Here is a 13,495-nt window from a genome sequence, read left to right as displayed (position 1 = left end):
AAAGCCACGTAGGTACCAGTAGCTTGTCGGTACCGTCACTAAGATTTCCTATCCTAGGTTCTCCCGGTCAAATGCCTCACGCATCTCTGCTAGCAGTGTGACATAGTTGGCGGTATCATCTTCTGAGCCACCGCGGTCAGCCGCTAATAGATACTCCCAGTCGAGATCAACTCCATTCAAATGGTAATTCTGTAGATAGTTCACAACAGAGCTGATAAACGTCTAGCGATTCTCGTAAGAGCGTGCCACTGGGTTGAAAATCAGTTAAAAAAGAGCTACTCGCGGGTTGTACGGCATTAGAATTATTATAACTTACTTTGGCTCCAACGCAACTCCGTCGGTAGGTCACTAAATGTCTATCCTCCAATGGCGATGTTAATGCGAAGGCCCGTGTTAGTGAATTTAAGGAACGACATCCGGTCAACAACGTCACCGTATTCATCCAAGAGCTTATAATCGGCGCCAAAGTTCACGAACGCTAGGTTTATATAAGAGAAAGGTTTAATAACGAGAGACTCTAGCTCAATCACGTTGCAACTCTTGTGAATGTTAAATAATTCGTAGTATCCAATACGACGATCATATACCATTGCGTCAGTACTCTCTAAGCAAGTGGGATGACTGATTGCCTTTTGTTACTACTAAACCCCAATCTAAACCCTAAAATTGTTTGAGACTTACTCGGGTTAGCCACAGCCACCACCTTTCGAGTTGGGCTCGCAGCCTTTACCACAAAAGTCGGTGGTGACACCACAGAATCCAAAGGCACTATTAATCTAATTATTATCCTATACTTGCAGCAATTAAGTGTTATCTGGTCGTCTTACCTACAATAGACATTGATAGGACAGTCAAAGTTCGCCGGGGCGGCATTCTAACCGCACTCTGCCGTTACGTTACAGTTGCTCTAACAGCCACTACCACAGTGATCTAGTGTAAAGCCACAAGAATTATCTTTGCTACAGCAACCCTAATAACAGGGTATGCTATCTGAACAAGTTCCGCCAGGCTATCCAAGTCCTTAGGCAAGAGCACCTAAAATAAAGCGAGAGAAGAGAGCGTAAGTAACAGCCGAGGACCAGAGAGCGAGGCCACCGGCATAAAGCGTCTGAGGTAGCCTCATCTCGGCTTAATCAGGTAGGTAATTTAACAGAAAGAGTATATCATGGCCACGCAGTAGATAGCCGTTGACTGTTAAGAGAAATGATTGTGTGAGAAGTATAAAGACAGACGACAATACGAGATAATATAAGGTACGCAGACAAAAATAGAGATAAATAAAACAATAGAAGAAATAAATATGGACCAGAGAGTGAGCATATAAAGGAAAACTCGAAAGAAATTGATTTTGAATAGAAGAGCAAAGACGAGGGTCCTCTAACTAGCTATTTTTGAGCAACTAAGCCCCTTTGCGAAGTAGATTTTTTCCCAGTCTTTTCCTCCTTCCTCGTTGGATCTAAGTCTGGTCTAAAGTTAGTGTTATAGACCTAGGTATATGAGCACTAAACTAGAAGAGGTAGAAGTATCTCCTTCCCAACAGGGTGCCGAAATACTCCGTGATGTTTTGTGAAACATATCCCCTATTCTCAACCGTACAACGTGATAGAGGACACTAAGTCGGCTACAGAATAGATACTACTATAAGTGTTGGCAAATCACCGTTCTACTATGACCAATAAGGTCCACCGACGGGAGTCTTAGCCGCCCATATTTCGGGTGCCGAAATACTCCGCGCGATTTTGTGAAACATAGCCCCTATTCTCACTCTTACAACGTGGTAAAAGACTAAGTCGGCTACCATCTCAGTATCTAGTAGAGACGAGGTAACATCGATCATATTCGGGCCAATTTGATTTTCATTTAGTCCTATTCGTCCCACTTAATCCCATTTTCCTCCCCAACGAACATTAGATATCGGGAATGGCCCGGTGAAATATTTAAGTATACCCTTGCCCTTCTAGCCTTAGAGATATCCCAGTTCTTAGTCAATCAACATGTTGCGACCCTTGGTCAACGTTGTGATTCTTAGCCTATTCCTTCTCGTCCAGGAAGCCGCGGCAATTCAACTATAGAATAATACCGACAGCTTTTCCGATAATATACCGGCTGTCTGCCAGAATGCTTTGACATTCGATGTCAAATGCGCTAATTATCTTATAACTGCCCGAGATGCTACGAATAGAGCTGCTTTAGTGGGGGATCTAGTAAATCAGTATTGCACACAAGAATGCCATGATTCTATCGAAAACTTCCAGAGAAGTAGTCACTTGTCTTGCGGAACTAAAGCATACATCTTGTTCAAAAACAGCACGGCTAGAGTAGTCCCTAGGGATATTGTTAATGGATTGGCGTGGGCGTATGAGTTGAACTGCATCCAAGACTCGTAAGTTTTCTCCAATCATACAACGATTTGGAACCTAAAAACACCAGTGAGCTAACTATACCACAGAACTGGTTACTACCTAATAGGAATTTATGACCACACGAAAACAGCTTGTTCGGACTATACCCTCAAGTACGGTGCAGTTATAGCGAGTTCGGATTATAGGCGTAAGTAGTTCCCACCGGAGGCCTTCTCGTCGCTTTTGTCATCTTATAACGTGCTAGCATCGAGCTATACCTATAAGTACACTTCATTAAATCCCACAACAATATCGGGATCCGTTAGTGTATTATAATCAGTGACTCCAACTCCTACTTGCACCGGAAAGACTTACGTTTCCAAGGAGGGTGATACCTACAAATCAATCTCTAAGGCACAATCTATCAGCACTAATCGCTTAGTTAAGATCAACCATATAGACTACAGTTGCTCTTCACTAACTTCTAGTACCGAGATCTATATCGAGAAGACCTATATAGTGTACACCGTGCAGGCAAACCAGACCTATAGAGATATTGTCCGTGGACATTCTTTCGGATTGGTACAACTTATCGGTTAGAACCCGTAAGCGGAACCTCGTCTCCCTTCTAGAAGCCATCTCTAATTATCAACGTAGGACCATCCATCAGAATTGCGACAATTTGGATTCAATGGTAGGAAGAAGCATTTGCATCTCGTAAGCTATACACAAAATTGAAATCTCAGACCTTTAGAACTAATGTGCCCATTTACAGACCACCTAGGGGAGGTGAATTTACTGTTCCTACCGAGAACTCCACTACATCCAAAGGATTAACGTCCTCCATATTCTCGTCTTGGCTTCCCGGAGAAACAACAACCATAACCGCCAACATAACCACCTCGTGGTACTACCCTACTTATAATCCTAATTATACTCAACCGCCGTTAGTCGGTCAGCCAAATACAACTTAGAGTAGCTTAATAGCCGAGCGAACTCAGTACTGCTAGCTGACCGATGATCAGGCTAATAGGGAAGGATTTTACCCCGATAAAGATCTGTCATCGGACTGCCTTTCCCTCTACGAGGCCTATTGCGATATTGGCCCAACCGATCCAGTCCCGAACTCCCCGGTCTCCTCAATTCCCCAAAGCTACACACCCCAAAGTTCTAACTCGGTACCGGAGTCCTCGACACTAGTGACACCAACCAGTACTAGCGTTATCACTCCCACCCCAACCCAGACTAGTATAGCTAATAGATGCAACAAGTTCCACAAAGTCGCGCGGGATGAGGGCTACCAGCAAATTGCCGACGACAACAGTATCTCCCTAGGTGATCTCCTGACCTAGAACCCGGATGTTGGCAGTGACTGCAGGAATTTGAAGTATAATTACTTCGTCTACGTGGGCAAGAAATCTACTTCAACCGCCACGCCAACCGCCACCGGAATCATCACCCCAACACCAACTCAAAAAGGCATGCCTACAGGATGTGCCAGTTTCCATAAAGTCGTCCAGGATAAGGGTTGCCAGCAGATTGCCGATGACAACAGTGTCTCCTTGAGTGATTTCCTGGTATAGAATCCGGATGTTGGCAATGATTGCAGGAATTTGAAATATGACTACTACGTCTGCGTAGGCAAGAAATCGACTTCGCCGCCGACAACCAAGACATCCACCACGAAAACCACCACCGCTGCGTATAGGACTCCAACCCCGACACAGACTGGCATAGTGACTAGATGTGAGAAGTTCCACAAGGTGCTACAAGGTGAGTATTGTGCACAGATTTCCGATGACAGCGGTGTCCCCCTGAGTGATTTCCTGGCTTGGAACCCGGACGTTGGCAGTGACTGTCGGAACTTGAAGTATGACTTTTATGTCTGTGTGGGCAAGTAGTCAAGTGGGACTATTGGCCGGGCTGAGCTGAAACTTCCGTGAATGTTTGATCCAATCGTATACGCGAATTTGTGGGAGCCCTTGTTACTACTTCGGGAAGCAAAATAATTTGTCTGGGAGCATGGAACCTGGGATCAGATATTATGTGGTCTAATATAGACCTCACTGGAGATTTTTTGGATCAAGAAAGCGAGCCAAACGCCCACCTCTCTATAAGGCGTAAGAAAAGATGGCCTTCGTCCTAGGTCTTGCCTAGAAATATGGAAGTCCGACTTCTGATATTTATACAAATATAAGCTGCTTATTTTAAAGAGAAAGGGCTCAGCACAGCTTACGTCTCGAGAGACGTTTTTTTTTCCCTACAAATGTAATATATGGAGGGTTTTGGGTTTACCATAAGTAGGCAATCAAGACAATTACAACAGCGTTGCTCCGTGGGACTGGACCCACCTGGTAAATCGCCCACGACCCACGGCGGCTTCAGGCGATCTAGAAAAGCATGGCCATACCTACGTAGCCCACTGGCCTAAGGGGAGAGGAAATACATTAGGAGGGGAAAATTAGCCAAGTTGGAAAAGCAGGGAGAGAATATATTAGGAGAGGGGGTAAGTTCTTGAATAAGTTGGATGTTTTCGAGAAAAAGATCGCAGTTCCGCCTCTTTCGGAATACTTCACCGACTTCAATGGTCTTGGTACAAACTTGTGTGCCGCCGCAACATATTTTGCCGACCAGTTCCAAGGGATTAACAAAACAAGGAATCGTGAAATTTATATACATTACACAAACGCCACCGATCCTAAAATGTTGCAAGTGACAATGGCCTCAGTACAAAACATAATACTTCAGGAAAACTGCCGTTCCGAGGGGTTGGCAGTCATTCTGGATACGGAAGATGACATTGCTAAAAAATAATTTAAGCCCCACACTTGGATGAATGAAGACCTTTGTCCCAGGGGTTTGGTCCCGGGTAGAAAGTTGAGAGTGTAATGATCAGTAGTGGTGCTTTATTAGTATCAGCTCGGGTATATAATGAGTCAGAAGTGGTGGCATAGGGAGTCCATCATTAAGTCGCTATATTGAAGTACACATGGAACGTTTTCCAAATCACCTGGTTCTAAGTATACTTGGATGCTAGGTCTTATTGGAGTGGAATGGGAGGTTTCTTTCTTTCAATCAAGAAACCACCATAGTTGGTTTACTAGATGTCTCGCTATATATGAAAACGGGGCTTTTTATCCTATGAGTTGCACTTGAGATCTAGATCAAAATACTTGTGACTCATATAGACTGTAGTCAATAAACCGTAGTCTGAAGACCGAGGGCCCTTGTGGTTACTAAGCCAGGGTGGCTACCAGTTGACAGTTCGAAAACCCACCTAGACTGGGAGCTGTGGACGTACGTCCAATGTCGACCTGCGTCCACAGCCGTCAGTACTTGGTTGGGTTGCATCCAATTGACGTTCTTCATCGTTGACAAGCTCATAGCATACGCACAATCCAAGCATTAACCATATCTCTGCACCAAATCTCTCATAACATCAAGGACCCTATTAAGCCCATTAGTCGCCAAACAAGATGGTAGATGGAGAATGAGCTCACTGTGTGCGGAGTGTCTCGTTATCTACAAAAAGCGCTGATACATGTGTGTCAAACCTCCTAGCATGATATCAGCTAAGTATATCGGGTGGAGGAATAGGTTTTCTGAGTGTCTCACAGCCTATAGAGGTCTAGATGGCCTTCAAAATCCTCTTCCGGCGGCGAAATCTGGGTAAATGAGTTGTAGGCAGAAACATACTCATCTCCAAATCTATTACAAGCTGGTCGCCACTGGCCAAACTCGTCTTTTAATCCAAGCTATTTAGCATGAGTAGCCGTAAGTGTTTCGTAAGAGAACTTACATTCGTTGTGCGCAAAGAAGCAGCACGCATCAAACACAAGCGGTTGATCGTTCTCGACATCAATCCCTGCATTTGCGTACCAAAGGTCTCTATGAACAAGTGAAGGTTTAACTGTTCGGCCGTCACTCTCGAGAGGCCGCAGCAGCCTCGGGATGACTTTTTCGAACAGAGTATGGGAGAGTGCATCGAGCTCATCACTAGGCCCTTTCCTTTCAATTTCTAGGTCAAGCGCCTGTCTTATGGTTTTGGCGAAGAATGCCTCCCAGCTATCTTCCCATGCCACAAACTGGGGAAGGTTTCCTGCATAGGTGGTGATGTGGAAACCAAACTTGCCAGTAGGTGATACGCTTTTCTGGTGCAATGTTGACAAAAGAGCGGCAAATTTGTGAGGGCTAGGCATATCGTCGGTCATTTCTCGAAACTCGCAGAGGAAGAAGTGGGTATCTGGTATCATTCTGTAGGTGCCGCAAGCGATGGGCCTTGGGACAAACTCTGGCAGAATATTATACATCGCACTTATTGACTGAAATTCACCCCTGGTCATATCCATGCCAACTTTGTTCGAAATGGCCTTGATGAAGAAGGACTGTGGTGTACCGTCCCGGAGCAAAACATCGATGCGACCCGTCTGCGCCCAGAAGCTTACGCCATGCTTCTCGGTGGATGTGACATTGCATCCTTCCGGCAGTACTTGAACGCAGTCAACATGAAGATCTTGTGAGTTCGCCGAGGGCATGTAGCTTACCCCTCAACACGGCTGGGTCGATTTTGGTATTGCCTGCCCCAAATTCAAGGCTATGTGTGCCGTTGTCATCCATTTCCTGGGCCAAAGAAGGTATCGAATCTGTTCTGCGTCCGGCTGGCTGGAGATGATCGGGGCCCTGGGAGAAGCGGGGTCTAATATAGGCGGCGTTTCTGTATGCACCCACCACGATGGCCGAGTAGCTAATTGCAAGCGGGCTCCCCCTCCGGGCGGCTAGAGTCCTATTAATTATCGTCAACTTACATTTATGTATTTGTCGGGTGTGTGGGCCATTCGCTTCTCTATCCATATTTTTAGTGTCCATGCACTTTTAATAACATAGTTTCTATGGAAAAAAGTACCTCATATCAGAAAACATCGGAATTCCCGGAGATAATAGGGCTCATCAAGGACCCAAGCGGCTGAAGTATAAAGTAAGGGTGTTGGAACAAATAACCGCCAAAAATCTAGAATTAATAAGACTCAACTAAACTGAATATAGTATATAATTCATTTAAGAAGCATTGATAAACCTATAGCATTCTGAACACATCAATCGCGACCTAACAGGTTTCCAACCTCAATACAGATATATCAGGGATAGTGTGGGGGTAGCTTTGCCCATCCATATGGATATACGAATCTTTCAACATGGTTCAGCAGCTTCTCCTCCACTTCCTTCTCAACTTCCTGCCTATCTGACTGTAGAGGTGGATCAAAAGCCAAATGCCATAACTCACCAAATTTTTCCCACTCGATACAGAAAGGGCCCGTCTCTCCTCCAGCCTGCGATTCTTGCAATTCTCTCGATTGCATTCCCCCACTGATGCGATCGAGTTCCTTAATGGCTGCAGTCGCTGCCGCAGATCGCTTTCTCTCTTTACTAAATGTCCTTTGGAGCGTCACTTTTGGGTTTTGGACAAATTCTTCGTACAGTATACGTAGATACGGGATGGCTCTCTCAAAAGATTCATGATGATCCGGTCGCAATCTTTCCCGCGGCAACTTCACAACATGTGCTGTGTCGTCGGATGTTGACTTGGGCGAGCTTTCGTGAGGCTTGGGAAAGGCCGCAGGTTCACCGAAATTCGAACCCCCCAATGGAGGCTTGGAAAAGGCCGCAGGGGCACCAAAGCCTGTACCCCCAAATGAAGGCTTGGAAAAGGCCGCAGGGGCACCGAAATTCGAACCCCCCAATGGAGGCTTGGAAAAGGCCGCAGGTTCACTAAGAAAACATGGCATGAAACAGTGAGGGCAGGTAAAACCCTGCATAGGCATACCAGAAGATGGAGACCCGTGCATTGATGATAATTTGGTATTGTATGAAAAAAAGAAAATCAAGCTTTGCCGCCTTTCAGAGATTCAGGCCGACTTAAATAGTGTAGTTGTGATTTATCTTGACCACGATTTCCAAGTTGACCACGGTTTTCTCGATCAAAGTGACCATTATTTTTCTTCGTTATGTCCACGGTTTTTAAGGCCATGTGTGACTCACTTTATTCCAGAAGTGTCGGGGCAATGTTTGGATCGAAAGCATTCTCTGTCATAACTTGTTTTAATTTATTTGCTTCTCAGCATGCAGTACAGTAGTTGCGGTTCATATCGATACTTTCTTGAAAACGTAATATTGCATCAAGCTGCTGGTTTTTAAAGACAAATTTATTCAATCTGAAACAATCGACTTCATCAAGAAATGGCATCTCTAAAACATGTTACTGTCATATATCGATCTTTCATGGATTGAATTGCAAATTTCGTGTAAAAGAAAACAAGGAAACTGTCAACATGACACCATTAGTAAACGATTACCCTCCTTTCTTCAAGTGGTTGGCACAGTCCTTCCAATAAATCCAAGCTTGTCTCCATAATGAGGTGGACTCTAGGTCAAGGCCCATCTGTGCATATGCAAGCTCAGATAAAAATTTGGTCCAGTACCTATTATAGAGAGGGACTACCTCAAGGAGGACCCCCATATATTTGTAAATGCGAAGCGTTATAAGGCGCCGGAATGAGATGGAACCACAGCTAGCCATACAAAGGTACCAACGAAGATCTCTCCAAAGTCGGTTTGGAAGATGATATGCGCCCATTAAGTATCGCCGACGTATGGGTGATGGCTTATCGCGCATAAGAAGAACCATGAAAATTGTCATAATCTCGTCCAGTTCTCCTAGCACAGATGTCGCCTGTTCTTGTGTCCACGGGGAGGTTTCAACTCCGGCTGTCTGTCTAACAGATGACATCTTCACTCCAAGGCACTCAAACAAGTCACCGGTAGTTTTACCAAACAGCTGTTTTAAGCTCAGGGACGTACGTGGGGTTGATTTAAGTTCACCAAGTAGTGATCGCTTTAAGAGGCTCTGGCGTGCGGCGTGGAGATTGAACCGAACCTTTGCATAATCGGCGGGGTTCACTTCACCCGACGGTATTGTATTGAAATAAAAATCGAGTAGAGGCACTTGTTTGAAATCCTGCTCACAAGCTTTGAACTGGTCCCAGGACGCAGATCCCGTTGCAAAGTAGAAGAGAACATTCCCCACGGCCTCAAGGTCCTTTCGGGCCGAGTAGGCTGATAGGTCGGCAGTTTCGAAGCTGCCCACTGTTATCTGTGGTGTCTACCACTATACTAGTCTAACCATAAAGGATAACGGTGTAAGGTTTCCGTGTGATATATGACGGGAATGTATCTATTCAAGACGATAAATCATCTGGCATACAAATTCGATTAAGACATGCATTTCGAATTATCGGCCACATTGATTGAAGACCATTTCAAGAGATTGCCTAGGCAACTCGGTTACCATGGTCTTTTGCCCGTACGCTATCCCAAACTAGTACAGATTCGGGATCCCAACGCCGCCTAAAAGGGCTTATAGGGCAGCAGCTTCCAAGGCCAGATTATAACTTGCTATCTCAGTTCTGATAGATACTTTTTCGAGCGTTTCGATATAGTGACCTTCTTCTCCTTAGTATAGGGATTAATAAGCGGAGGAATTAGGCCGTTTACCTATGCCTATAGACTCTGGTTCCAGCCATTGTTCTACCACGAAAGGGCAGATGGTATCTATAGGGGTGAACATTCTAATGCAATAGGTTAAGTTCCTAATAAGTGAGAAAGGTATTATTTTTGTCTGAAATAGTTTATAAAACATAGGAAGTCCACGGTTTTCCTAGATCGTGGTTTTTATTATAATAGTCGCGCGGCTGGCTCCGTCCACTTCTATTGGTTGCTTCGACTGTGATAGACTCATGATCGTTTCGCTACACCCGAAAATAGATTTTCTAAATCTAACACTCGAGGCAATTTAAGATATAAAACGGTTGTGTATCTCTTATTCAAAGTTAATATCTTAGCTACCAATCCTTTCAAAATGCCACGGAAGAGCCAAAATCCTACGCCGTAGAGAGAGAAGAGAAGACATTAAGCCGAAGGCATTACGAATGCTAGAAGACTATCGAAGACTAACCGAGAAAGGTTTCGCCGTCAGAAGAAAGCCGCATTTAGAGGAGCTAATCGTTTGTTTGTCGATGGCCTAGATACGGGTCGTGACCGTCGTATCTATATTCTCATTATAGAAAAGATGAATTCTGGGCCTCGCTATACTACGTATGATTCCTACCCAAAAAGTGAATGGATTCCGGTAGTAGAAGAAGTGGTAAGTCGCGTGAATATAAAAAAGAAAAAGGCGAAGGTTTTGAAGTCTAAATTTCAATATAGGCCAAAAATTGGCCCTAAACCGATACGTGGGATCCCTCCGACTTTGGCGATTCACCGAAAGCAAATGACCATAGCATAAAAGCGAAGACTCCACAAATGATATCTGGCTAAAAGACCTTTCGACGGACACTTATAATACCACGGCCGCCTTTACTCCACCTCTGAATCGACAAAATGGAAGTTATGTTAGGACAAGGATGACTCTAGTCAAATATCGCGTGGTGCCGAGGGCGACGAATGAAATATATAAGTTCTAGATTGATCCCTATACAATACTAGTGCTTCATTAGTTATGATAGTCAGCATACCTAAAGAGTTTATCTCACCTAGTCAAGTATTTGCTAGTCTTATAATGTAGGCGTGAGTAATTAGTCAATGTTGATCCGTGGGGACAAACGGCCGATCTAACGGTCAACTTCAAGTTCAACCAGTTCGTGGGAAGCTTCCCTAAGCGAATTCTGTTTACAAATCGCTGATATTTTATTCCGAACACTTATCATCGTACGGTCAAAGCCCTTTTCTTTCAAGAGTAAGCTAATTATACCATATGGGATTCGTGCTAATGCAAACCAAATAATAAGACACTCTTCTTTATCAGACCACTTAAGGCCAGCCATGTTATAGAGAGTGAATGTTAAAATATAAATAAAGAGAAGCTCGCTTTACTATTTTCACTCTAGGCGATAGACCTAGCTTTATCATCCACTGTAAAGTGTAGGGGTCTGCGCCTGGGGCTAAGAACAAAGAATTCCCATGTTACGCCAGGCCTTTATCTTGAATTCGGCCACTTCCAGGGAGGGCCAAACACAATCTGGACTTCCCTAATAAGAGCAAATCCATGGTGCTGGTACGTTAGCAGATATATTTCATTTTGTGCGGGAGGGGCCAACATATAGAAATCTTCTTGTGGAAATCATGACTGTTATTTGTTAGATAGAGTTTCTCTCTCTTAATATAAGCGTCTGCTTAGTCAAATCTCGGAATCTCACCTCCACCGGCCTGGCGCGCCTATCGTCCACAGCGAACGATTGGCTGTAACGACGCCGGGGAATGGGTTCCGAAGATGTTATCGCAAAGTAGATCAGCGTAAAGGCAAAGGTTCAAAGCTAGTTCACGTTGCTGTATATCGGCTAGCCCGGGTTATTGAAGGCTGTTCGGGATTCCTTAATAGTCTAGTCTAAGACTAAGTTCCTTAGCAAGCGATCCGGCCCACGAGCTAAACAGACCGGGGTTTATGAAGCGCAGGTGTGTAGGTTTTGAGTTCTGATATGCGTAGGAGGTCGCCTTTTTAGAGCGACCTGTATGTGAGCACTCCTACGCAATCGAGCTAAGCGAATCCAGAGCCTCTAATGTGAATGACTCGCGTCGACCCTCCGGGCGTCACATTCTCTTAAGCGTCCCCTCCTCTTCGATCAAAAAAAAAAAAAAAAAAAAAAAAAAAAACTCCGGGCTCAAACCGTCGCTTATTATCGCGCGAGCACAGTAAATACGCGTCCTTTCTTCTTTTTGTCGTACGGCCGGGTGTCGCATTTGACTAGGAGACAAATTCAAACCCCTCCACTGAAATTAGATTCAGTTGATCATTCCTGTATCACGCAGCCCTAGTGAGACGCTAGCGCGCTAGAACCAGACTTCCGGGCGCCTATTAGCCAAATTTGAGTTTGAGGCTCTTAGGTCTATCTAAGAAGGGTCAAGATCAAGAATCATCAGAGCGTGGCTTTTCGCCGCGTAGCAGACTTTTCCCGGCGGTCGCAAAGCTGCGCCTTACAAACATGACAAAAGCCAGTCTTGTTCGTACTGCCGACCTGTTAAGTTGGAAATCTCAACTTCCTTACCCGAATAATCGTGTGGCCTGATTTTTCGCTCTGTGAAAATTTGAAAAAAGATTCGGGGTAGCGACGAATCTATAGCGTAACGTGCAACTAACTGGTGGGGAAAATGCCAAATTCATCGCCCACATGACCACATTATCATATACGCACCCCTGTCCTCAGAAACACTCCTAGCTGATCCGAAATATGGAAAGGAAAACCGACGGTATTGCCGCACTCCTGTTCCGGATAACGTAGAATGGTTAAATCCCTTCCATTGGCTAGGTTAAGTGTGATAGCACTTGCGTATGCTAGATGAGCGCTCCCTTCCAACCGTCGTTAGTCATATTGCGAAACGATTGGTCAATTGTTCAGGTACCCCTGTTATTAAAGCAGACTACTAAATTCTAATCCCTACTCCGATGGGCCGCGGCAAACGATTCGGCCTTTAACATCCTAGCCTCCTACTCTGAGTCACATTCCCCCCGGTTATCGCCCGCCTCTGCGGGGCAGACTCTATAACTATTCATGTCTTTCTCCTAAAATGGGGATGCCCACCGAAAAAAGTGTCGTTGCCTAAAGAACACTTGAATTCCTGCATTGTACAGAGAAAATACGGCGCAAATCATAAGTCAAATGGGTTCTCCTCGCTGGTCTCCCGATGAGAAAGATTTTCTAGTCTCGCTGCGTGAGCTATACCCAGGCTATAGCTGGGAAGAATTCACCTCCCTATATAATTCAGTCACCCCCTATCAGCATAGATCAGTGGATGCGATCAAAAAGAAAGTAAACGAACTGGTAAGTTGTTCATGAATCTTTATTGCTTGCCTTTGCAGTTATTGACTTATCAAAACCCCTCGAGTATTAGAAATGAAGAGGCTTTACTGTGACTGGTTACTTTTAAGGCTTCCCAGCCATGATCTGCTTCAATCTGATATTCAATCATTTCAACGCTCGCGCTTCTTGAATTAATTAATGATTGTGGTTATGTATCTCACATCAAATGGCACGATATATATTCAGGGCCAGAAAGAAATCAACCTAGAATTCCTTTAATTCTTTTTTCGTACCCGAGGTGATATC

The 13,495-nt window shown here is 44.6% G+C and overlaps 3 protein-coding genes across 3 annotated transcripts; all 3 read right to left on the bottom strand.

The window, feature by feature from the left end:
* Positions 1-48: 48 nt before the first annotated feature.
* Positions 49-297, bottom strand: N7489_005843 (uncharacterized protein; the record flags this gene model as incomplete). The annotated part of the gene is made up of 2 exons (XM_056711595.1): positions 49-222; positions 280-297. 2 exons carry the CDS (start codon positions 295-297, stop codon positions 49-51), a joined length of 192 nt encoding a protein of 63 aa, XP_056570016.1.
* Positions 298-356: 59 nt separating this feature from the next.
* On the bottom strand, positions 357-840 carry N7489_005842 (uncharacterized protein; the record flags this gene model as incomplete). The annotated part of the gene is made up of 3 exons (XM_056711594.1): positions 357-478; positions 682-768; positions 828-840. 3 exons carry the CDS (start codon positions 838-840, stop codon positions 357-359), a joined length of 222 nt encoding a protein of 73 aa, XP_056570015.1.
* A 5,257-nt stretch (positions 841-6,097) lies between these two features.
* On the bottom strand, positions 6,098-6,959 carry N7489_005841 (uncharacterized protein; the record flags this gene model as incomplete). The annotated part of the gene is made up of 2 exons (XM_056711593.1): positions 6,098-6,831; positions 6,887-6,959. 2 exons carry the CDS (start codon positions 6,957-6,959, stop codon positions 6,098-6,100), a joined length of 807 nt encoding a protein of 268 aa, XP_056570014.1.
* Positions 6,960-13,495: the final 6,536 nt, after the last annotated feature.

Source organism: Penicillium chrysogenum (genome assembly GCF_028827035.1).
Source record: "Penicillium chrysogenum strain IBT 35668 chromosome Unknown utg000002l_segment0_segment0, whole genome shotgun sequence".
Classification (NCBI taxonomy): domain Eukaryota; kingdom Fungi; phylum Ascomycota; class Eurotiomycetes; order Eurotiales; family Aspergillaceae; genus Penicillium; species Penicillium chrysogenum.
Note: the sequence above shows the minus strand (reverse complement) of the source record. Positions and strands in the feature narration are given on the sequence as shown.